At 46.2% G+C, this 25516-nt stretch overlaps 1 protein-coding gene across 1 annotated transcript in view; it reads left to right on the forward strand.

Moving 5' to 3' along the window:
• Positions 1-25516, forward strand: part of RAD54B (RAD54 homolog B) — a 102941-nt gene that overhangs the window by 3711 nt on the left and 73714 nt on the right. Inside the window, exons 2-3 of the mRNA XM_038744683.1 lie at positions 4951-5102; positions 11872-12049. Coding sequence (XP_038600611.1) covers positions 4965-5102; positions 11872-12049 — 316 coding nt within the window. The 5' untranslated portion in view covers positions 4951-4964. The remainder of the gene's footprint in view (positions 1-4950; positions 5103-11871; positions 12050-25516) is intronic.

Genomic DNA, 25516 nt, shown 5'->3' on the forward strand with positions numbered 1-25516 from the left:
AGAGGGAGAGGTTCGTACATTCAATCATATTTATTAAGCGCTTAATAGCTATGGTATTTGTTAAGCGCTTACTATGTGCCAGACACTGTACCAGATTCTAGGGTGGATGCAAGCAAATCGGGTTGGTCACGGTCCCTGTCCCACACGGGGCTCACAGTCTCAATCCCCATTTTGCAGACAAGGTCATTGAGGCACAGAGAAGTGCGGTGATTTGCCCAAGGTCACACAGCAGATGAGCGGCGGAGCCAGGATTAGTGCTTGGATCTAAGTGATTGAGAGAGTTCGGTATAGCAGTAAAGAGATTCATTCCCAGCCCACAACGAGCTTATAGTCTAGAGAAGCAGCCTGGCTCAGTGGAAAGAGCACGGGCTTTGGAGTCAGAGGTCATGGGTTCGAATTCCGGCTCCACCACAAGTCTGCAGTGTGACCTTGGGCAAGTCACTTCTCTGAGCCTCAGTTCCCTCATCTGTAAAAATGAGGATTAAGACTGTGAGCCCCACGTGGGGCAACTTGATCACATTGTATCCCCCCCCAGCGCTTAGAACAGTGCTTTGCACACAGTAAGCGCTTAACAAATGCCATTATTATTATTGTTATTATTGGAATCAGCTTTTAAAGTTCCACAACCAAGATTGGCCTCCAATGTAGTTGTAAGTGTGCTCACCACATCTCAATCTCTAGACTGTGAGCTCGTTATGGGCAGGGAACTGCTTATTCTGTTGCGTTGTACCAAGTGCTCAGTACAGTGCTCTGCACATAGTAAGCACTCAATAATAATAATGATGGTATTTGTTAAGCGCTTACTATGTGCAAAGCACTGTTCTAAGTGCTGGATAAATACCGTTGGTTGATTTGATAACAAAGGAAACAAAGAAGGCTACCAGTTGGACAGACAGCCACCTGCACTTATACATATGCTCAAAACTGATTTTTCAGGATCAGCTCTGAAGATAACTTTAGTGTTTTTTGCTGTGAAAACAATGTATTCTGAAGTGCAGATGTTTACACATCTCATTTTAACCTTCTCAAACTTCTCAGAGAGTAATAATAATAATAATGATGGTATTTGTTAAGCACTTACTATGTGCAAAGCACCGTTCTAAGCCCTGGGGTGATACAAGGTGGTCAGGTTGTCCCACGTGGGGCTCACAGTCTTGATCCCCATTTTACAGATGAGGGAACCGAGGCCCAGGGAAGTGAAGTGACTTGCCCAAAGTCACACAGCTGACAGTTGGCGGAGCCGGGATTTGAACCCATGACCTCTGACGCCAAAGCCCGTGCTCTTTCCACCGAGCCACGCTACTTCTCTGGGCTTCTCTGAGTACATTCATTCATTCATTCATTCATTCATTCATTCATATTTATTGGGCGCTTACTGTGTGCAGAGCACTGTACTAAGCGCTTGGGAAGTACAAGTACCGGTCTCCCACAATGCATGCTTACGTCCCGCATTTCGGATTGAATGCCGTCGGGGAATTAGGTAATAGGCTTTGACAAGACTGTGAGCCCTTTTAGACTGTGAGCCCACTGTTGGGTAGGGACTGTCTCTATATGTTGCCAATTTGTACTTCCCAAGCGCCTAGTACAGTGCTCTGCACATAGTAAGCGCTCAATAAATACGATTGATGATGATGATGATGTTTAGATAGAAGGCAATATTGTGTCGGACGAAATAGTGCTCATTTTGGGTGCTCACACGTGGGACGCCGGACACCGCAGAGGTGCTGCAAAGCGACTTTTGTTACTGTGACTTCTTCAAGAAATGAATCCCCGTATTGCTGAATTCATTGCCCCGTAAAAACTCTCCTCTGAAAATTGATATTCATTCGTTCAGTCGTATTTACGGAGCGCTTCTGTGTCGCCGTCTGTCTCCGCGGGTCCGGCGCAGCGGGGAGACGGGCAGGCGCAATGGAGGAACACAGGCCGGGCGAGTCTCAAGGTGGACAAGGAGACTGTTTATTGGGTTAAGCGGCAAGACTTCTTTCAGTCGCATTCTGTATTTTTCCGTGTTCCTGTGTTTATAACTAACGCAGCAATTCTGTAACCTTCAAGGCCAGTAACAAGCAACACCCGTCTACGCAAGGCCGCAGGGCCGATAACGAGTAACTCTTGCCTGTACAAGGCTGTGATAACGGAGACCAGCTTTTTGGCCACAGCTCTGTCTCAGTTCCTTGTAGGTCTTCTTGTGAGCACAGAAGGCCGGGGGGCCTGGCTTACTACTTAGGCCCGGTAATCGATGGGCCAGATGTTAGATCTGCCACACTTATAATAATAATAATAATAATGGCGTTTATCAAGCGCTTACTATGTGCAAAGCACTGTTCTAAGCGCCGGGGGGGATACAAGGTGATCAGGTTGTCCCACGTGGGGCTCACAGTCATCAGCCCCATTTTACAGATGAGGTAACTGAGGCTCCAAGAAGTGACTTGCCCAAGCTCACACAGCAGACGTGCGGCGGAGCCGGGATTCGAACCCATGACCTTTGACTCCAAAGCCCGGGCTCGTTTCCGCTGAGCCACGCTGCTGGTGGCTGCTGCAGACTTACGGTCTGCAGAGCACTGTACTGAGCACTTGGAAAGTACAATTCCAAGCAGCGTGGCTCAGTGGAAAGAGCCCGGGCTTTGGAGTCAGAGTTCACGGGTTCAAATCCAGTCGTCAGCTGGGTGATTTTGTTCTGTTTGGTTTTGTTCTCTGCCTCCCCCTTTTAGACAGTGAGCCCACTGTTGGGTAGGGACCGTCTCTATATGTTGCCAATTTGTACTTCCCAAGCGCTTAGTACAGTGCTCTGCACCTAGTAAGCGCTCAATAAATACGATTGATGATGATGATGATTTGGGCAAGTCACTTAATTTCTCTGTGCCTCAGTTCCTTCATCTGTAAAATGGGGATTAAGACTGTGAGCCCCCTGTGGGGCAACCAGATCACCTTGTAACCTCCCCAGCATTTAGAATCAATCAATCAATCGTATTTATTGAGCGCTTACTGTGTGCAGAGCACTGTACTAAGCGCTTGGGAAGTACAAGTTAGAACAGCGCTTTGCACATAGTAAGCGCTTAATAAATGCCATTATTATTATTACTGGGAATCAGAGGTCATGGGTTCGAATCCCGGCTCCCCCACTTGTCAGCTGTGTGACCTCGGGCAAGCCACTTAGTTTCTCTGTGCCTCAGTTACCTCATCTGTAAAATGGGGATTAAGACTGTGAGCCCCCTGTGGGACAACCTGATCACCTTGTGTCCCCGCCCCCCAGCTCTTAGAACAGTGCTTTGCACATGGTAAGCGCTTAATAAATGCCATTATTATTATTATTGGGAATCAGAGGTCATTGGTTTGAATTCCGGCTCCCCCATTTGTCAGCTGTGTGACCTCGGGCAAGCCACTTAATTTCTCTGTGCCTCAGTTACCTCATCTGTACAATGGGGATTAAGACTGTGAGCCCCAAGCCAGACAACCTGATCACCTTGTGTCCCCGCCCCCCTGCGCTTAGAACAGTGCTTTGCACATTTACAAATACCACCATTATTATTATTATTATTATTATTATTACGATTCAGCAATAAAGAGAGACAATCTCTGCTCACAACGGGCTTATGGTCTAGAGGGGGGGAGACAGGCATCAAAACAAGTAAACAGGCATCTGCTGTGTGATCCTTGGGCAAGTCACTTAACTTCTCAGAGCCTCAGTTACCTCATCTGTAAAATGGGGATGATGACTTTGAGCCCCACGCGGGACAACCTGATCACCTTGTATCCCCCCCAGCGCTTAGAACAGTGCTTTGCACATAGTAAGCGCTTAGTAAATGCCATTATTATTATTATCAATGGCATCAATATAAATAAATAGAATTAGATTATAGACATATATGTGTATATATATATATATATATATACAAGTACTGTGGGGTGGGGGGGTAGATCAAAGGGAGTGAGTCGGGGCGATGGGGAGGGGGACCTGAGGAAAAGGGGGGCTTAGTCTGGGAAGGCCTCCTGGGGGAGGTGAGCCTTCAGTAGGGCTTTGAAGGGGGAAAGTGTGATTGTTTGGCGGATTTGAAGAGGGAGGGAATTCCAGGCCAGAGGTAGGGCATGGGCCAGGGGGAAAAGAAAATCAATCAATCAATCAATCATATTTATTGAGCGCTTACTGTGTGCAGAGCACTGTACTAAGCGCTTGGGAAGTACAAATTGGCAACACATAGAGACAGTCCCTACCCAACAGTGGGCTCACAGTCTAAAATGAGGCCCAGTGAGGAGGTGAGCGGCGGCAGAGGAATGGAGTGTGCGGGATGGGATATAGAAGTAGAGAAGGGAGGTGAGATAGGAGGGGACGAGGTGATGGAGAGCCTTGAAGCCCAGGGTGAGGAGTTTTTGCTCGATATGGAGGTCGGTAGGCAACCACTGGAGATTTTTTAAGTGGGGGGTAACATGCCCAGAACGCTTCTGTAGAAAGATAATCCGGGCAGCAGAGTGAAGTATAGACTGAAGTCGGGAGAGACAAGAGGTTGAAAGATCAGAAAGGGTGCTGATGCGGTAATCCAGTCGGGAGAGGATGAGCGATTGTATTAACGTGATAGCGGTTTGGATTAGAGAGGAAAGGGCGGATCTTGGCGATGTTGTGAAGGTGAGGCCAGTAGGCTTTGGTGACGAAATCCATTAGTTGGAGAAGTTGCATGTCGACAATTCATAAGGCTATGACTGAGTAGCTAATAATATATATGTCTGGATTAATGCTAGTTGCAATTTTAACTACAACTCTTTTCTATCGTACTCTCCCCAGCGCTTAAGCTTAGTACACTGCTGTGCACACAATAAGTGCTTTGCACACAATAATACCATTGATTAAGTAGCAGTAGTTGTATGATGTACTGTAATGGTTGTTATAGATGGGGTTTGCTCCTTGAAATTCACATGCGTGATTGTCAGAAATGTCTGGTTTTTTTTTTTTTTTTTTAGACTTAACACCGAACATGAGACGATCTGCAGCACCAAGTCAGCTACTTGGAAACATTACCAAAAAACCAAGGTTCATAGTCCCAGGGAGTGCTAACAAAAAGAATCTGGATGAACAGACCAAAACCCCAGGAACCGAAGTTAAATTAATCGAGGTAAAAGGGAAGTGTGGGAAGCCTTCTTACTCGGAATCCTATCAATCTAAAAAATGTGATTCGGAGGACTTGAGGATGATTGCGGACAGTTTCAAGCTCTGTCTAAAAGTATTTTTCCCGCAGTGTGATTTCCCATTTGTGTAACAGATTAGATCAGATCTTTAAACCCAGTTCTCCTATAACTCGGGTTGCGTTCTTGGAAAATTCGCGCCGCGGTATTTACGCACTCCGATGCTGTGTGCCTGAGCACGGGCAGTTTTTTCCGACACCTCAGCTTGCCTTATTCAAGCAGCCTTCGAACTCAGGGGTGTTCTGAGCTCAGGAGAAGAAGGCTGGAGAGATGTCCCACCAAAGAGCTGCTTTCTTCCTGCTGTCCCGGCCTTTCTTCCACTTTCCTTTCCTTCTTAGCCTCTAACCTCTGTTCTCTAGGTGGGTGTTATTGTGACAGGATGTTGCCGTCCGTCTCCACGCGTCCGGCGCCGTGGGGAGACGGTCGATGGAAGAACACAGGCCAGGCGAGTCTCAAGGTGGACAAGGAGACTGTTTATTCAGCACACCGTGGAGGATTTTATACAGTGAGGATGACTGCAAGCTTATCAGCAAGGCTGAGCTTATCAGCAAGGCTGAGCCAGCACGGCTGAGCTCATGCTTAGATCGGCACTGTTCCTAAAGCAATTCCCAGAGCAGCGCCAAGTTATTTATCCAGCAGCCTGACTTCCTTCATTGTTCCTTGTAGGTCTTCCTGTGAGCACGGAAGGCCGGGGGCCTGGCTTACTACTTGGGCCCAGTAATTGATGGGCCAGATGTTAGGTCTGCCACAAGTCCCCCTTTTTGTTTTTGAAACAACTGCAAAGCATGGAGTTGAGTAAGAAGCGGGCGAAGGGAGACAGATAGCCGTCGGGCAACGCAGGGCTGGCAGAACAGGGCCAAGATCAACAAAATAATATATGGGAGACTATGAAGCAGTATTGAGAGCCATTAAAAGGATTAACCGCCTCAAGGGCAGAAACGATCGGTGAAGCAATATCGGCAGGAATGGCCAAGGGAGGGGTTGCATAGCGTCGGAGAGTGAGGCAAGGTGTGACAAATCAAGGGAGACATTCGAAGAATGCCAGGCTCCCTGGAGCCGATTTCGGATCGCGGACCACGAGAACCCGGGAAATGTGGCATTATAGTAATATGGGGTCACACAGAGATGAGGGTAACGGTAATCGCAACGCTGAAAAGAAAGTTGAGTGCGCAGAGCATCAACCTCATTTCCTAATTCTATAAGAGAATGCTGTAGAAGAGACAGCGGTAAAGGCTTTATCTAATCGTAACTGTGTTCGCGGAGCATCAGAAACATTTCTTGCAAGGGAATTAACAAAGGAGGCCTGTGTTATTTCAGTATGCAGGGTAATAGAGGATAAGGTGGTAGCAATAATAAGGGATGCCAGAGCGATAGACCCAGTAATTAACAATCCAACAAACCGACGATGTCGCCGTTTTGGAATATGAAAATGATCAGCTAGCATCTGCAGGGCAGAATCTGCAGGGGACTCAGCCCAAGGGTGGGATAAAGAGGTGGGTAGTATAGCATGATGAGGTTGTTCTACTATAAGAATAGTAGCAGTGGCATCACGGGCGGATATACATTGGGTAAGTCTACAATTATCACATGTAATATTCCAGAGGGAAGGGAAGAGGATAAGGGATGGGTAGCCAACAAGGAAGGCTTGCGGTGGCAACATACATGCTCTTATTTGCCGTTCTTCCGTATGGACTGGGATAGAATCGAAAGGGACCTGTAATCGAGCAAAGGCAAGCGTGATTGGACCCAGAGCGGCAAAACCCCGCCGAAGACTAGGGTACAAGAGGGAGGAAGTTCTGGCACGAGAGGATGCCTGGAAAGCATCTGTGGGCAGAGACCCAAGATAACCATGCAAAGGGGATGGATAAGTAAGCTTGTCATGTCCGCCCCAATTCAGGAGGGTGGCTGGGAATACGTGAGAGGACAAATGAATAACCGTGGGGAAGGGTTGTCGGCACGTTGGCCAGATAGGCAAAACACAGACTCTGATGGCGAGCTCGCAAACACACAAAAAGGAAGTTCAGTACCGGAGGTGAGGTTCCCAAATGATGGGATACAGCAGTCAAACGGGTAACCCCACAGTATACCGAACGGGGCTGGGGTTCACGCAATTCTCTTTCTTGCACCCAAGTAATGAGGGGGAGCGGAGACAGACACGGACTTGGGGTCGAAGCCGCGGAGAAACATAGAGGAGTGCGAGTAGCAAGGAGGGAGACATTGACAAGCGCCTCTTCTCCTGGTCCTTCCCATGGAATCGCATCTCCCCCTACAAGGTCGGAAGCATTAGTGAGAATATCTCCCACCGGATCTTGCCACGTAACTGGTCTCACCCACGGAGGGTAAGGAACAAAGGTCCAATAGTCCTCAGTAATCACAACGGCGGAGTGGGCGAGGATCAGAAAGGCGATCATCATTTTTTAAGGGCTTGGCTGCTGGTCCTTCAGGGGGAGAGTCGCGGGGTCTGTACCCTGATTCTGTCAGTTCCTGAGGTATGCAGGGTGATGGAGGACGTGCTGTAGAAAGGACACGACGAATGTTCCTTGTAGGTATCCAGGTCGGGCGGTCCTCTGTTTCTGGAAAGAGACAAGCATACCCTCCGCCCCACGTAAATAAAGGATCTGGCCCTCGCCGCTGTCGCGTGAGAGGGTCCTTCCATTTTACTCTTTCGGGGTGTTCTTTAGTTTCCCTGCCACCCCATTTTTCAGCAGGGGTGAGACCTTTGTCATCCATAGTTAAAAAATGAAGTGTCTAGATGGCGGATTGTAATTGTCTATGGGGAGAAGTCAGTTCATCTCCCCCTTTTTGTTTCTCCAAAAAAGTTTTGAGCCAACGATGACGGTTCTCGACAACAGCTTGACCGGTGGGGTTGTAGGGAATACCCGTGACATGACGGATAGCGAAAATATTACAGAAGGACCGAAACGCCGCAGAGGTATATGAGGGGCCGTTGTCGGTTTTTAATACCTGTGGGATTCCCGTAACGGCAAAAGCAAGAAATAAATGATCCATAACACGTTTGGCTGATTCACCGGTGTGAGCCGATGCAAAAGTAAATAATCTACAGGTATCAACAGTAACATGAATATAAGGCAGTCTACCCAATTCGGCCACATGAGTGACATCGGATTGCCAATGGATCGAAGGCCGCGGGGATAGGTACTGAGGACAGCTGCTGACAGTCAGGACAAGTGCGGACAATATCCTGAGCTTGTTGAATAGTCAGGGAAAATTGTTTGCGCAGAGACCGCGCATTCTGGTGGAAAAACTTGTGTGAAAGCCGCGCCTGAGTCAACAGATTTGGCCGTACTACATGCACTGTTAAAGCATCCGCTACAGCATTGCCCTCGGTCAGCGGGCCAGGCAACGCCGTATGTGATCTCATATGGACGACTGTATCCCGTAATCGCGAACCCTTTTCCGCAGCTCCTTAATCAACTCATAAGGGAGAGAGTCATACTGAGTCCCTGTTCGGGCGCCATTTGTTGCCGTCCGTCCCCACGCGTCCGGCGCCGCGGGGAGACGGGCACGCGCAATGGAAGAACACAGGCCAGGCGAGTCTCAAGGTGGACAAGGAGACTGTTTATTCAGCACAACGTGGAGGATTTTACACAGTGAGGAGCCTCAAGGGAGTCAGGGGACAGGCGGATGACCGCAAGCTTATCAGCAAGGCTGAGCTTATCAGCAAGGCTGAGCCAGCGCGGCTGAGCTGATGACTTGATTCGAAAGAACATTGACTCAAAATAACCAGCACAGTTCTGGTAGATTTACAGATTGATGACAATGATGAATCAATCAATCAGTGGTATATATTGACTGCTTACTGTATGCAGAGCTCTGTATTAAGCATTTGGAGAGTAGAATAACAATAGAGGGGGTATATAAGAGGTGGTATATAAGATCGGCTAGCTAGCTCTCTTCCTCCCTTCAAGGCCCTGCTGAGAGCTCACCTCCTCCAGGAGGCCTTCCCAGACTGAGCCCCTTCCTTCCTCTCCCCCTCGTCCCCCTCTCCATCCCCCCATCTTATCTCCTTCCCTTCCCCACAGCACCTGTATATATGTATATATGGTTGTACATATTTATTACTCTTTATTTATTTATTTATTTATTTTACTTGTACATATCTATCCTATTTATTTTATTTTGTTGGTATGTTTGGTTTTGTTCTCTGTCTCCCCTTTAGACTGTGAGCCCACTGTTGAGTGGGGACTCTCTATGTGTTGCCAATTTGTACTTCCCAAGCACTTAGTACAGTGCTCTGCACATAGTAAGCGCTCAATAAATACGATTGATGATGATGATGATGATGATCGGCACGTTCCTAAAGCAATTCTCAGAACAGCGCCAAGTTATTTATCTAGCAGCCTGACTTCCTTCATTGTTCCTTGTAGGTCGGAGCACGGAAGGCCGGGGGGGCCTGGCTTACTACTTAGGCCCGGTAATTGATGGCCAGATGTTAGGTCTGCCACAACAGGAAGCATTTCCATGCTGTCTAAAACAGTGCTATACAAGGCTTGTGGACGCTCAATGACCAGTGAGCATCAAGGGATGCTCCCCCTTCTAGACTGTGAGCCCGCTGTCGGGTAAGGACCGTCTCTATATGTTGCCAACTTGGACTTCCCAAGCGCTTAGGACAGTGCTCTGCACACAGTAAGCGCTCAATAAATACGATTGAATGAATGACTGTTCTGCTTTGTTAAAATACAGCTGGGGTGCTAAACTACAGTGACCGTGAGCCCATGGTTGGGCAGGGACTGTCTCAATATGTTGTCCATTCGTACTTCCCAAGTGCTCTGCACACATCAGCGCTCAGTCAATACGATTGGATGAATGTTTCAGGTTCACAGTTTGCCCCTATACGTTTACGTGCATGCTCTCAGATTCTGCCGAGGAGCAGCACGGCCTAGAGGATAGAACACAGGCCCAGGAGTCAGAAGGATCTGGGTTCTAATCCCGGCCCCGCCACTTTGCTGCGTGACCTCGGGCTGTCCATCACCTCGCCCCCTCCTTCATCACCTCCCTTCTCTCCTTCTCCAGCCCAGCCCGTACCCTCCGCTCCTCTGCCGCTAATCTCCTCACTGTGCCTCATTCTCGCCCATCCCAATGTCGACCCCCGGTCCACGTCATCCCCCTGGCCTGGAATGTCCTCCCTCTGCACATCCGCCAAGCTAGCTCTCTTCCTTCAAAACCCTACTGAGAGCTCACCTCCTCCAGGAGGCCTTCCCAGACTGAGCCCCTTCCTTCCTTTCCCCCTCCTCCCCCTCCCCATCCCCCCCGCCTTACCTCCTTCCCCTCCCCAAATCACCTGTATATATGTATATATGTTTGTACGTATTAATTACTCTATTTTACTTGTACATATCTATTCTATTTATTTTATTTTGTTAGTATGTTTGGTTTTGTTCTCTGTCTCCCCCTTTTAGATTGTGAGCCCACTGTTGGGTAGGGAATGTCTCTATATGTTGCCAACTTGTACTTCCCAAGTGCTTAGGACAGTGCTCTGCACACAATAAGCGCTCAATAAATACGATTGAATGAATGAATGAATGAATGAATGAAAAGTCCCTTCACTTTTCTGTGCCTCGGTGGCCTCATTTGAAAAAATGGGGATGCAGACTGTGCGACCCAATGTGGGACATGGACTGTGTCCAACCTGATTAACTTGTATCCGCCCAAGCGCTTGGTACAGTGCCTGGCTCATAGTAAGCACTTAATGAGTACTATCTAAAGAAAAAGAGGAAGGAGAACTTGAGAGCCAGGAACAGTCAGGGCGTCCTCCATTCAGACAGCTTCATCCAGTTTATTATTAGTTCATTGCTTTCAGTTGAGGAAGAGGATTAGAAGCTGGGCCGATTTGGAAAGGAAGATAATAATAATAATTATTATTATAGTTGTATATTTGTTACACCCTTCCTATGTGCCAAGCACTGTTCTAAGCACTGGGGTAGATACAAGTTAATCAAGTTGGACACAGTCCCTGTCCCACATGAGGCTCACACTCTTAATCCCCATTTTACAGAGGCCCAGAGAAGTGAAGTGTCTTGCCCAAGGTCACACAGCAGACAAGTGGTGGAGCTGGGATTAGAACCCACGACCTCTGACTCCCAAACGGTGCTTTTTCATTCATTCAATCATATTTATTGAGCGCTTACTGTGTGCAGAGCACTGTACTAAGTTGGCAACATATAGAAACGGTCCCTACCCAACAGCGGGCTCACAGTCTAGAAGGGGGAGACAGAGAACAAAACAAAACATATTAACAAAATAAAATAAATAGAATAAATATGTACAAATAAATAAAATAAATAAATAGAGTAATAAATACGTACAAACATATATACAGCAGCTGTGGGGAGGGGAAGGAGGTAAGGTAGGGGGATGGGGAAGGGGAGGAGGGGAAAGCGCTTACCCTTAGGCCATGAGGTTGGGAAATAGAGGTTATCTCTTCCTATTGTCTTCACCTGGAAAGAAATTGTTTTTTTTTTTTCCTGATACCAGATGCAAATGCTGTTTTGAAGGGGTAAAAAAAATACTTGTCCTGTCGGGGGTGTTATTGGATGGAGCCATGTGATGTGCTGTAATCACATTGATATCCTAAGTAAAGTTGTTAAAGACTGGTTGTATAGTATGTGATCAGTTCTCATTTATTTGTAACAGGAAATTAAAGTTCGCTTCTTTACAGAGGTTTATTTTGTTCTCCAGGGTGATGCAAATGACAGGAAGGATTCTCCACCTTCAGAAGCTGGCTCTGCAATATGTAGTTCAAATGAAAATTCAACACATGCCAAGGAAGCAACCAAAATGCACCATGTGGGAAACTGCAGTGCAAAACAACAGTTGAAAACACCTGAAATGGAAATATTGGTCACTTCTGGTCCAGGTAAGACTGCCCAGACAATTTTGAGAAACTATTAAATGCCAAACCTATACTAAGCCACAAATCACTACCGTGATAGTAAAGTTATTAGTCTTTTTAAATGAGTTTTTCAGTAGCAACTCTTCAAATCACGTGAATAGCATTCAAAGTTTACTAGAGTGTTAATTTTTTCTTGACTGGCTAGAGTTTATAATTGCTTTTACCGGTTTCAGTTGTGTTTAAATGTTCAGTTTAGGGAAAATTGTGTTCTGATTATCTGAATGAGTTTCAATTGTGTTTAAATGTTCAGTTTAGGGAAAATTGTTTTTTGACTTACCCTTGGTGTCATGATGAGTTTGGCATTTAAAGGGCCATACCCCCTTTCCTATGACCTGGTATGTATTTCCTTATTTTTTGCTCCTGGTTCCATCATCTACCGAGGCCTGGAACTGAAAAACTTACATCCTAAGCCTCTTAAAAGGCTCCTGGATGAGGAAAGTGGCTTCTTGCTGCTCAAAAAACGCCTTCGTTCCTTTCATGCTCCTAACCCTCTGCCAGCCGCTTTGGAGTTAAATTTTGATGCAGTCTGCCTTCTCTGAAAAGTTCATTTATGTGGATTAATGTTGCCCCTGACCTGTCCCATTAGAATGGAAATTACTCCTGAGGACAGTAAACAACCTGCTTTGTTATTGAAAATGGTAAAAAAAACCAACCAAGAAGCCCAGCAACTGTACAGATCCACTAAATTGTGGTATGAAAACAATATTGGCCGCTTAAAAAAATGCAGATTCTCATAATTGTCATTTTTCGAAGACTTGCATCTGGTCTAAAACATTTAGCTAAAGCCTTAGATCGACAAGCTGGCCAGAATCTCTGTGAAGTAATGCAGAGCGTTCGGTTCTGTCAAAACGCACGTTTTCAATATACGTTTTGGCTAGAATGTGTTTAAAAATATTGGGGAACGTTATTCTCCCCCTCGTCCCCCTCTCCATCCCCCCCATTTTACCTCCTTCTCTTCCCCACAGCACCTGTATATATGTATATATGTTTGTACATATTTATTACTCTATTTTACTTGTTCATATCCATTCCATTTATTTTATTTTGTTAGTATGTTTGGTTTTGTTCTCTGTCTGCCCTTTTAGACTGTGAGCCCACTGTTGGGTTGGGACCGTCTCTATATGTTGCCAACTTGTACTTCCCAAGCGCTTAGTACAGTGCTCTGCACACAGTAAGCGCTCAATAAATACGATTGATTGATTCCCTAACTTGAGCTCTGAGTGCCACGTTACTGAAGGAAGTTTTTGTGCGTGTGCCCACGATGGTGGCACATTTGGGGATGTGGATCTTTTAGACTGTGAGCCCACTGTTGGGTAGGGACTGTCTCTATGTGTTGCCAATTTGTACTTCCCAAGCGCTTAGTACAGTGCTCTGCACATAGTAAGCGCTCAATAAATACGATTGATTGATTGATTGATTGGATCGAGACTGAGCTCCACGTGGGACAGGGACTGTGTCCAACCTAATTTGCTCGTATCCACCCCGGCGCTTAGTGTGGTGCCTGCTGCATAGTAAGCGCTAAACAAATGCCATCACTATAATTAATCACTCTTGATTTTTGGCTTGGGCTGGCAAAATCTGCGGTAAATGCCATCACAATAATTATTCACTCTTGATTTTTGGCTTGGGCTGGCAAAATCTGCGGTCCGCGAGATTGTTAGCTCATGGTGGGAAGGAAGTCCGTTATATTGTGTGTTGTACTCTCCTGAGCGCTTAGTACAGTGCCCTGCACACAGTAAGCATCAATAAATACGATTGATGTCCGCTCTCTATGCCAAGTCCTTGTAAAATCCCCCGTCTAGTTTCTTCTAGCTGAGCTTAGGGACCCCCCACCCCCCCCATATTTATTTTGTTTTGTTGTCTGTCTCCCCCTTCTAGGCTGTGAGCCCATTGTTGGGTAGGGACCATCTCTATGTGTTGCCAAATTGTCCTTCCCAAGCGCTTAGTACAGTGCTCTGCACACAGTAAGCGCTCAATAAATACGATTGAATGAATGAATGGGTTCAAATCCCGGCTCCGCCACTTGTCAGCTGTGTGACTTTGGGCAAGTCACTTCACTTCTCTGGGCCTCAGTTACCTCATCTGTAAAATGGGGATTAAAATTGTGAGCCCCACGTGGGCCAACCTGCTCACCTTGTATCCCCCCAGCACTTCGAACAGTGCTTTGCACATAGTAAGCGCTTAATAAATGCCATTATTATTATTATTATTATGGGGTGATGCCCTTCGGTCTTGTTGATCCGTGTCCTCTTGGTGGGACACCCATTGCCTTTAGTGTGGCTCAGTGGAAAGAGCCCGGGCTTTGGAGTCAGAGGTCATGGGTTCAAATCCCGGCTCCGCCCCTTGTCAGCTGTGTGACTTTGGGCAAGTCACTTCACTTCTCTGGGCCTCAGTTCCCTCATCTGTAAAATGGGGATTAAGATTGTGAGCCCCACGTGGGACAACCTGATGACCTTGTATCCCCCCCAGCGCTTAGAACAGTGCTTTGCACATAGTAAGCGCTTAACAAATACCATCATTATTATTATTTACTTATTTATATTAATTCCTGTCTCCCCCTCTAGACTGTGAGTTCGATTTGGGCAGGGATTGTGTCCGTTTGTTGTTACAGTGTACTCTCCCAAGTGCTTAGCACAGTGCTTTTCACGCAGTAAGCGCTCAATAAATACGATCGAATGAACGAATCGATCCATCGCCTGGTCTCAACCAGTTTTAACTAGCGGCTGCGATGGATTCTTCCTTCCTTTCCCCCTTCCTCAGCGACTCGCTTTCTTCTGGGGGTCAGTATTCTCCGGCAGCAGTGGGCTTACCGTCTGTTTTGCAAGTGTGGCTTTTCTTCTTGAGCCTTGCCTTCCGTCTTAAATTCTTCAATCAATCAATCAATCAATCGATCGTATTTATTGAGCAGAGCACCGTACTAAGCGCTTGGAAAGTCCAAGTTGGCAACATATAGAGACGGTCCCTACCCAACAACAGGTCACAGTCTAGAAGGGGGAGACAGAGAACAAAACCAAACATATTAACAAAATAAAATGAAGAGAATGGATGTGTACAAGTAAAATAAATCAATAAATAGAGTAATAAATATGTACAAACATATATACAGGTGCTGTGGGGAAGGGAAGGAGGTAAGGCGGGGGGGGGATGGAGAGGGGGACGTCCCACGGGAGCCATTGCCACCTGTCACACTTTGAGAAGCAGTGTGGCCTAGTGGATAGATCGCTAGCTTGGGAGTCAGAAGGGCCTGGGGGCCGGGGTGTTCTCTGGCCCTCAGTTCCCTCATCTGTAAAATGGGGATTAAAACAGTGAGCCTCATGTGGGACATGGACTGCGTCTAACCTGATTACCTTGTATCCACTTACTATAGAGCCTGGCCTATAGTAAGCGCCTAACAAATAGCGTAAAAAAAAAACCCAAATAATAAAGGCACAGAAACTATGAAAATTCCTGATCAGCAGAGAATTAAATTAATGATTATTTGAACAGTACTTACCTCCTGCTCCCCCCTAAATCACCAAAGGAAGGCAGGAGGAAAGATTTTGAGTACACTAGAACAAAATACAAGCGGCGTGGCTCAGTGGAAAGAGCCCGGGCTTTGGTGTCAGAGGTCATGGGTTCAAATCCCCGCTCTGCCAATTGTCAGCTGGGTGACTTTGGATAAGTCACTTAACGTCTCTGTGCCTCAGTTCCCCCATCTGTAAAATGGGGATGAAGGCTGTGAGCCCCACATGGGACAACCGGATCACCTGGTTTCCCCCCAGCGCTTAGAACAGTGCTTTGTACATAGTAAGTGCTTAACAAATATTATTATTATTAATAATAATAATAATAAAATCAGCTTAAATATTAGAATGCTCAGGGCTGGAAGAGAATATGGAGATGAATTTGGGTGAGTCAACAGGAGGAGGTGGGGGAAACCCAGTTGCCCTTAAGACAGATTTAGCCAAGTAGAGATACCAGAAATTGGAAGAAGCAGAAGACCCTTATACACGCATACAGAAGCAGCGTGGCTCAGTGGAAAGAGCCCGGGCTTTGGAGTCAGAGGTCATGGGTTCGAATCCCGACTCCACCAATTGTCAGCTGTGTGACTTTGGGCAAGTCACTTCACTTCTCTGGGCCTCAGTTCCCTCATCTGTACAATGGGGATGAAGACTGTGAGCCCCCTGTGGGACGACAACCTGATCGCCTTGTAACCTCCTCAGCGCTTAGAACAGTGCTTTGCACATAGCAAGCGCTTAATCAATCAATCAATCAATCAATCGTATTTATTGAGCGCTTACTATGTGCAGAGCACTGTACTAAGCGCTTGGGAAGTACAAATTGGCATCACATAGAGACAGTCCCTACCCAACAGTGGGCTCACAGTCTAAAAGGGGGAGACAGAGAACAGAACCAAACATACCAACAAAATAAAATAAGTAGGATAGAAATGTACAAGTAAAATAAATAAATAAATAGATAAATAGAGTAATAAATATGTACAACCATATATACATATATACAGGTGCTGTGGGGAAGGGAAGGAGGTAAGACGGGAGGATGGAGAGGGGGACGAGGGGGAGAGGAAAGAAGGGGCTCAGTCTGGGAAGGCCTCCTGGAGGAGGTGAGCTCTCAGCAGGGCGTTGAAGGGAGGAAGAGAGCGAGCTTGGCGGATGGGCAGAGGGAGGGCATTCCAGGCCCGGGGGATGACGTGGGCCGGGGGTCGATGGCGGGAAAGGCGAGAACAGGGCCCAATGAAGAGATGAGCGGCGGAGGAGCAGAGGGTGCGGGCTGGGCTGGAGAAGGAGAGAAGGGAGGTGAGGTAGGAGGGGGCGAGGGGATGGACAGCCTTGAAGCCCAGGGTGAGGAGTTTCTGCTTGATGCGCAGATTGATCGGTAGCCATTGGAGGTTTTTGAGGAGGGGAGTGATATGTCCAGAGCGTTTCTGGACAAAGATAATCCGGGCAGCAGCATGAAGTATGGATTGAAGTGGAGAATAAATGCCATTATTATAAATGCCATTATTATTATACAGCTAAAATAAAATGGTACTGCGAAAATTTTATTTAAGAATACTTCAGCGGTTTGGACTTTACAATAACACTCCTCCCACTTCCCCCTTGCCTTGGCCAATAAAATAGGAGAAATTCAGAGTCTGCTCGATTTGCAGAATTATACAGCATGGTGGGGTAACTAAGGTGGACATTTGTCCACATGTTTTGTTTTGTTGTCTGTCTCCCCCTTCTAGACCGTGAGCCTGTTGTTGGGTAGGGACCGCCTCTAGATGTTGCCGACTTGTACTTCCCAAGCGCTTAGTCCAGTGCTCTGCACGCAGTAAGCGCTCAATACGATTGAGTGAATGAATCAGGGGTCTGAGTATGAGAAACGTTGTGCAAGAGGTGGGTTTTTCGTAGAATATGGAAGAGAAGAAGGGTATGGGTTAGGGAAGAGGAGAGAGTACTTTCCAAGTTGAGGAAATAGTGTGAGCCTTGATTTGGAGATCAGTCATATATGGAGGATAAATCAGATTTTTTGAGAGGAGGTGGAATTGGGGTGTAATGGAGGAGGAGGACAGTTACCTGGATGGAAGCCTTAAAACCCATGGTCATAAGTATAATTGGGTACAAACAGCAACAGGGAGCCATTGAAAGCTCAAAGAAGGTGGTGTCATTCGTTCAGTCATTTATTGAGCGCTTACTGTGTGCAGAACACTGTAATAATAATAATAATAATGATGGCATTTATTAAGCGCTTACTATGTGCAAAGCACTGTTCTAAGCGCTGGGAAGGTTACAAGGTGATCAGGTTGTCCCACGGGAGGCTCACCGTCTTAGTCCCCATTTTACAGATGAGGTAACTGAGGCCCAGAGAATCAATCAATCAATCAATCGTATTTATTGAGTGCTTACTGTGTGCAGAGCACTGTACTAACAGCTTGGGAAGTACAAGTTGGCAACATATAGAGACAGTCCCTACCCAACAGCGGGCTCACAGTCTAAAAGGGGGGAGACAGAGAACAAAACCAAACATACTAACAAAATAAAATAAATAGAATAGATAAGTACAAGTAAAATAAATAAATAAATAAATAGAGTAATAAATATGTACAAACATATATACATATATGCAGGTGCTGTGGGGAAGGGAAGGAGGTAAGATGGGGGGATGGAGAGGGGGACGAGGGGGAGAGGAGGGAAGGGGCTCAGTCTGGGAAGGCCTCCTGGAGGAGGTGGGCTCTCAGTAGGGCCTTGAAGGGAGGAAGGTCATGGGTTCAAATCCCAGCTCTGCCAATTGTCAGCTGTGTGACTTTGGGCAAGTCACTTAACTTCTCTGGGCCCCAGAAGTGAAGTGACTTGCCCAAAGTCACACAGCTGACAATTCGTGGAGCCAGAATTTGAACCCACGACCTCTGACTCCAAAGCCCGGGCTCTTTCCACTGTGCCACGCTGCTTCCCGCCCCCTCATTGACCAGGCAACCCCCAAACGAGAAAGAGCCAGAAAGGGGGCAGGAGGATATGTACTAAGCGCTTGTCGTGGTACAGTTGGCTCTTCGTAGAAGGTTCAATTTAAAATATCCAAACTAAATGCTTTAAAAATGTTGAAAAAGCAGTAAAGTGTGTGGCTCAGTTTATTTGGGTAGGTAACCCTGGAAAATCATGTCTTTACCTGTGCTTTGAAGTTCAAAGGATGCCATTAGGATGGATGCCAAGAAGGGTGACTATTTTTACACCGTTCCTTTTCTAATCCCCTTGCCACTCTGAAGAGAGAATTGTGCGATGGGTGGTGTCTAATGGCACATTGTCTATGTTCTGTTAAAAATTTTAGCTTTTCGGAACGGGATAAATAGGCCTTCTTTGGATAATTCCCTGAACCTTGTGTATTTTTAGCGGAAGTAACCTAGGAGATGTTAACGGCCGTGGTGGATATTGAAATATACGGTCACCTCTAAGATAACAAGTACTGAAATCTTTCGGGATAAAATTTCAAAAAACCAAAGGTGGCTGTAAGAGTTTTGGGGGCTTTCCATACATTAGATTTAATCTCATCATGAATTTATTTGCTTTTCTTTAATGGCTGTTTTGTTTCTGATACCATACATGGGGAGCAGCATGGCTAGAGGCAAGAGCCCGGGCTTTGGAGTCAGGGGTCGTGGGTTCAAATCCTGGCTCCGCCACTTGTCAGCGGTGTGACCTTGGGCAAGTCACTTAACTTCTCTGGGCCTCAGTTACCTCATCTGTAAAATGGAGATTAAGACTGTGAGCCCCACGTGGGACAACCTGATCACCTTGTAACCTCCCCAGCGCTTAGAACAGTGCTTTGCACATAGTAAGCGCTTAATAAATGCCATTATTATTATTATTATTCCTCTCTGGGCCTCAGTTCCCTCATCTGTAAAACGGGGATTGAGACTAGGAGCCCCATGTAGGACAGGGCCTGTGTTCCAACTTGATGGCCTCGTATCTACCCCAGCACTTAGAATAGTGCTTGGCACATAATAAGCGCCCAACAAATACTATTATTATTATTATTACTATAATAACACTGTGATTTTTAAATCAGTTAATCAATCAGTGGTATTTATTAAGCGCTTGTTATGTACAGAACACTTTACTAAGGTTTGGGTGCCTTACCTCCTAACCCCTCCCCACAGCACCTGTATATATGTATATATGTTTGTACATATTTGTGCTTGGCATATAGTAAGCGCCCAACAAATACTATTATTATTATTATTACTATAATAACACTGTGATTTTTAAATCAGTGAATCAGTCAGTGATATTTATTAAGCGCTTGTTATGTACAGAACACTTTACTAAGGTTTGGGTGCCTTACCTCCTAACCCCTCCCCACAGCACCTGTATATATGTATATATGTTTGTACATATTTGTGCTTGGCATATAGTAAGCGCCCAACAAATACTATTATTATTATTATTACTATAATAACACTGTGATTTCTAAATCAGTTAATCAGTGGTATTAAGCGCTTGTTATGTACAGAACACTTTACTAAGGTTTGGGTGCCTTACCTCCTAACCCCTCCCCACAGCACCTGTATATATGTATATATGTTTGTATGTATTTATTACTCTATTTATTTTACTTGTACATATTTATTCTATTTATTTTCTTTTGTTAATATGTTTTGTTTTGTTGTCTGTCTCCCCCTTCTAGACTGTGAGCCCGCTGTTGGGTAGGGACCGTCTCTAGATGTTGCCAACTTGGACTTCCCAAGCGCTTAGTCCAGTGCTCTGCACATAGTAAGCGCTCAATAAATACGACTGATGATGATGTTGCCAACTTGTACTTTCCAAGCGCTTAGTCCAGTGCTCTGCACACAGGAAGCGCTCAATAAATACAAGTGAATGAATGAATGACTACACTACAACAGAATTATCAGATCCATTCCCTGCCTGTGATGAGCTGAGAATCTAGAGAGGGTGCTGTAAATAAATAAATCATAATATGCCTTTTAAAGATATGTACATATCTCATCTGCTTTTTAAATTCCATGATGAAGTTGGAAGGGTGTTAGAATGGATTTGAATTTTTTATCCCCTTGGCAAATCTTCAGTCTGAGTGGAGTATGCAAAAGAGGAGCCAGTAGAAAGGCTGTTGGATGTCCCGGGGGTTGTGGAATAGGTCTGTTCTAGGCGTCAGTCAGTCACTGGGATTTTTTGAGCGCTTACTGTGTGCACAGCACTGCAGTAAACTCTTGGGAGAGTGCAATATAATAATAATAATAATAATAATAATAATTGGCATTTGTTAAGCACTTACTATGTGCAAAGCACTGTTCTAAGCGCTGGGGAGGATACAGGGTGATCAGGTTGTCCCACGTGGGGCTCACAGTCTTAATCCCCATTTTGCAGATGAGGTAACCGAGGCCCAGAGAAGTGAAGTGACTTGCCCAAGATCACACAGCAGACATGTGGCGGAGTCGGGATTCAAACCCATGACCTCTGACTCCAAAGCCCGGGCTCTTTCCACTGAGCCACGCTGCTTCTCTAATAATAATTATAACATAATAATTATATAATAATAATAATAATAATGGCATTTATTAAACACTTACTATGTGCAAAGCACTGTTCTAAGCGCCGGGGATATTACAAGGTGATCAGGTTGTCCCACAGGAGCTCACGGTATTCATCCCCATTTTACAGTTGAGGTAACTGAGGCCCAGAGAAGTGAAGTGACTTGCCCGGAGTCACACAGCTGACAACTGGCAGAGCCGGGATTTGAACCCATAATAATAATAATAATAATGATGGCATTTATTAAGTGCTTACTATGTGCAAAGCACTGTTCTAAGCGCTGGGGAGGTTACAAGGTGATCAGGCTGTCCCATGGGGGGCTCCCAGTCTTAATCCCCATTTTACAGATGAGGTAACTGAGGCGCAGAGAAGTGAAGTGACTTGCCCAGAGTCACACAGCTGACAAGCGGCGGAGCCAGGATTTGAACCCATGACCTCAGACTCCAAAGCCTGGGCTCTTTCCACTGAGCCACGCTGCTTCTCAACAATAAGCAGGCACATTCCCCGCCAACAACGAGCTTACAGTCTCAAGGGGTGTCTGAGCTGCTCTCGTGGTCTCTGCAGCTGTTGTCAATAAATACGATTGATTGATTGATTGATTGATTGTCTCCTGAGAGAACAGAAGAGTTGGATTTGAATTTGCTCTCTTTTTGCACCCTTCCCTCAGCACTACAGCGCTGACGTACCTATCCGTAACGTACTTCTTTATATTAACGTTCGTCTCCCCCTCTAGACTGTCAGCTGTTCTCCCAATAGCTCCCACATTGTATTCTCCCAAGTGCTCAGTACAGTGCTCTGCACCTAATAAGCGCCCAAGAAATACGATTGACTGGCTATCAGCACAGCGCTCTGCACACAGTAAGCGCTCAATAAATACGGCTGAATGAGTGACTGTTCAGAGATCTGAGCCTTCTGTTGATCCCTTGGTGACGAAAGCCAACAGGACCACTCGTCATCATCATCATCAATCGTATTTATTGAGCGCTTACTGCGTGCAGAGCACTGTACTAAGCGCTTGGGAAGTACAAGTTGGCAACGTATAGAGACGGTCCCTACCCAACAGTGGGCTCACTCATCAACTCCCTATAGCCAGATCTCCAGTTTCAGAGGCGAGGGGAGTCCAAGTAGAGCACCAGGAAGCAGGGTGGGACACAGAGGACCTGGTTTCGAATCCCCGCCCTCCCACTTACCCGCTCTGCCACCTGGGGTAAGTCACGTAGCCTCTCTGTGCCTCAGTTACCTCTTCCGTAAAATGGGGATCGAACCTGCGAGCTCCTGTGGGTCGGGACTGTGTCCAACCTTGTATCTGCCCCAGCATTTAGTACAGTGCCGAGCATGTCGTAAGTGTTTAACAACTACCCTGCAAAAAATTCCAATTTTTGAAAAGGCACTTACTTTGTACTGTGGACAGTGCTCTGCACACAGTAAGCGCTCAATAAATACGATTGATTGATTGTGGAGACAAACAGTAGTTTCAGGGGCGAGTTGCTAAGCAGGGAGGGAAGCTGCAACTCTGACAGCCACTTAATAGTAATAATAATGGCATTTATTAAGCACTCACTATGTGCAAAGCACTGTTCTAAGCGCTGGCGAGGTTACAAGGTGATCAGGTTGTCCCACGGGGGGCCTCACAGTCTTAACCCCCATTTTCCAGATGAGGTCACTGAGGCACAGAGAAGTTGAGTGACTTGCCCAAAGTCACACAGCTGGCAAGTGGCGGAGCCACGCTGCTTCTCAATTCTTCCTTTCCATCCCCCATTCCCAGTTTCTTTTGTGGTTCAAGATTTTGGAAATGAATCCTCTATGCCCCTATCATGTTTTTTCCTCCTTGCCATGTGGCTCAGTAGAAAGAGCCCGGGCTCGGGAGTCAGAGGTCATGGGTTCTAATCCCGGCTCCGCCACTTGTCAGCTGTGCGAAGTTGGGTAAGTCACCTAACTTCTCTGTGCCTCAGTTGCCTCATCTGTAAAATGGGGATTAAGACTGTGAGCCCCATGTGGGACAACCTGATTACCTCGTAATCCCCCCCCCAGTGCTTAGAACAGTGCTTGGCACATAGTAAGCGCACAACAAATGCCATCGTTGTTATTATTATTATTCTTGGGAGCCAGAGGTCGTGGGTTCCAATCCCGCATCCGTCTCTTGTCAGCTGTGTGACTTTGGGCAAGTCACTTCACTTCTCTGTGCCTCAGTGGCCTCATCTGGAAAATGGGGATTAAGACTGTGAGCCCCACGTGGGACAACCTGATTACCTTGTATCCCCCCCAGTGTTTAGAACAGTGCTTGGCACATAGTAAGTGCACAACAAATGCCATCATTATTATTACTATTATTATTATTGGGAGTCAGAGGTCGTGGGTTCCAATTCCGCATCCGTCTCTTGTCAGCTGTGTGACTTTGGGCAAGTCACTTCACTTCTCTTGGCCTCAGTGACCTCATCTGTAAAATGGGGATTAAGACTGTGAGCCCCAGGTGGGACAACCTGATTACCTTGTATCCCCCCCAGTGTTTAGAACAGTGCTTGGCACATAGTAAGCACACAACAAATGCCATCGTTGTTATTATTATTATTGGGAGTCAGAGGTCGTGGGTTCCAATCCCGCATCCGTCTCTTGTCAGCTGTATGACTCTGGGCAAGTCACTTCACTTTCTCTGTGCCTCAGTTGCCTCATCTGTAAAATGTGGATTAAGACTGTGAGCCCCACGTGGGACAACCTGATTACTTGTATCTACCCCAGTGCTTAGAACAGTGCTTGGCACATAGTAAGCACACAACAAATGCCATTATTATTATTATTACTATTATTATTGGGAGTCAGAGGTCATGGGTTCCAATCCCGCATCCATCTCGTCAGCTGTGTGACTTTGGGCAAGTCACTTCACTTCTCTGTGCCTCAGTTGCCTCATCTGTAAAATGGGGATTAAGACTGTGAGCCCCACGTGGGACAACCTGATTACTTGTATCTACCCCAGTGCTTAGAACAGTGCTTGGCACATAGAAAGCGCTTAAGAAATGCCACCACTTACTTCCCTTCAGTGGTCTAGGCCATCCCAAGAACCGGATGAGCGGCCGTATTGTCTTCAGCCCTTTTATAGCCTGGAAACAGAAAATATTATCTAGTATAGATTATATTGTGGCATAAAAGGTTACTTCCTAGCCTGCAAGAGTAAAGTTGGAAGAAGTCAGTTCTTGTTAATGATTGTGAGCCCACTGTTAGGTAGGGACCGTCTCTATATGTTGCCAACTTGGACTTCCCAAGCGCTTAGTACAGTGCTCTGCACACAGTAAGCGCTCAATAAATACGACTGAATGAATGAATGATTTGGAGGGCAGAACAGATGTGGTTTTTCGGCAGCAGCAGGCCCGCAAAGTGGAATTCTTCTCCTACTTTCAGGTTACAGATTCACTGAGGCCAGCAGGAGATAATCAGGTCAGATAAATCCGGATTCTTTTCCCCAATTCCCTGGTCATCCACTCTGTTTTCGTGATTGGCTTTAAAGGAAACAAGCATTCTTTAAGATACCCAGTTCCCAAACGTATTGCATTTCTCAGAGACTTTTTAGAGATCCTCCTGCCTTGAAATACAGCTAAATTTGGAGAACTTCCTTTTTTCAGCTTTTGAAGCATCTTCCGCACCCTCCCACTATGTCCCATATCCAGGATTTATTCAATTTTGAGAATTTCCCATTTTTCAGCATTTGAAGCGTCTCCCACACCCTCCCACTATGTCCCATATCCAGTACGTGCATTCGAAGCAGCGTGGCTCAGTTTAAAGAACCCGGGTTTAGGAGTCAGAGGTTGTGGGTTCCAATCCCGGCTCCGCCACTTGTCAGCTGTGTGACTTTGGGCAAGTCACTTCACTTCTCTGAGCCTCAGTTACCTCATCTGTAAAACGGAGATTAAGACTGTGAGCCCCACGTGGGACAACCTGATCACCTTGTCTTCCCCCCCCCCCATGCTTAGAACAGTGCTTTGCACATAGTAAGCGCTTAACAAATGCTGTTATTATTATTATTCTTATTCACAATGTTCTCCAGGCTTCCATTTTTTTCCATCAATTTCCATAGCAATTAATGGTCTCTTGCCCACTTTTCTTTTTAGAGAATGCCCCATAGTTTTTAAACTTGCCTTTAGCATTTCAGTATTCGATCCCTCCCCTCCCAGAATCTTTACGTGAGGTCTTGATTATCAAAATCCAAGAGGCCTTCCCTGATTAAGCCCCCATTCCCACTTTTCCCACTCTCTTTTGCACCGCGCAGCCCCACAGCACATAGGTTCATAGCCATAGTTTATTTATTTAGTTTAATGTCACCATGCTGGGCAGCATTAGTGTGGGAGAGAGTTGAGGGCGGAGACTCAAATTTAGTGCAAGGAAGGAGGTAGTGGTAAACCACATCCGTATTTTTACCAGG

The sequence above is a fragment of the Tachyglossus aculeatus genome, chromosome 4, assembly GCF_015852505.1.
Source record: "Tachyglossus aculeatus isolate mTacAcu1 chromosome 4, mTacAcu1.pri, whole genome shotgun sequence".
Classification (NCBI taxonomy): domain Eukaryota; kingdom Metazoa; phylum Chordata; class Mammalia; order Monotremata; family Tachyglossidae; genus Tachyglossus; species Tachyglossus aculeatus.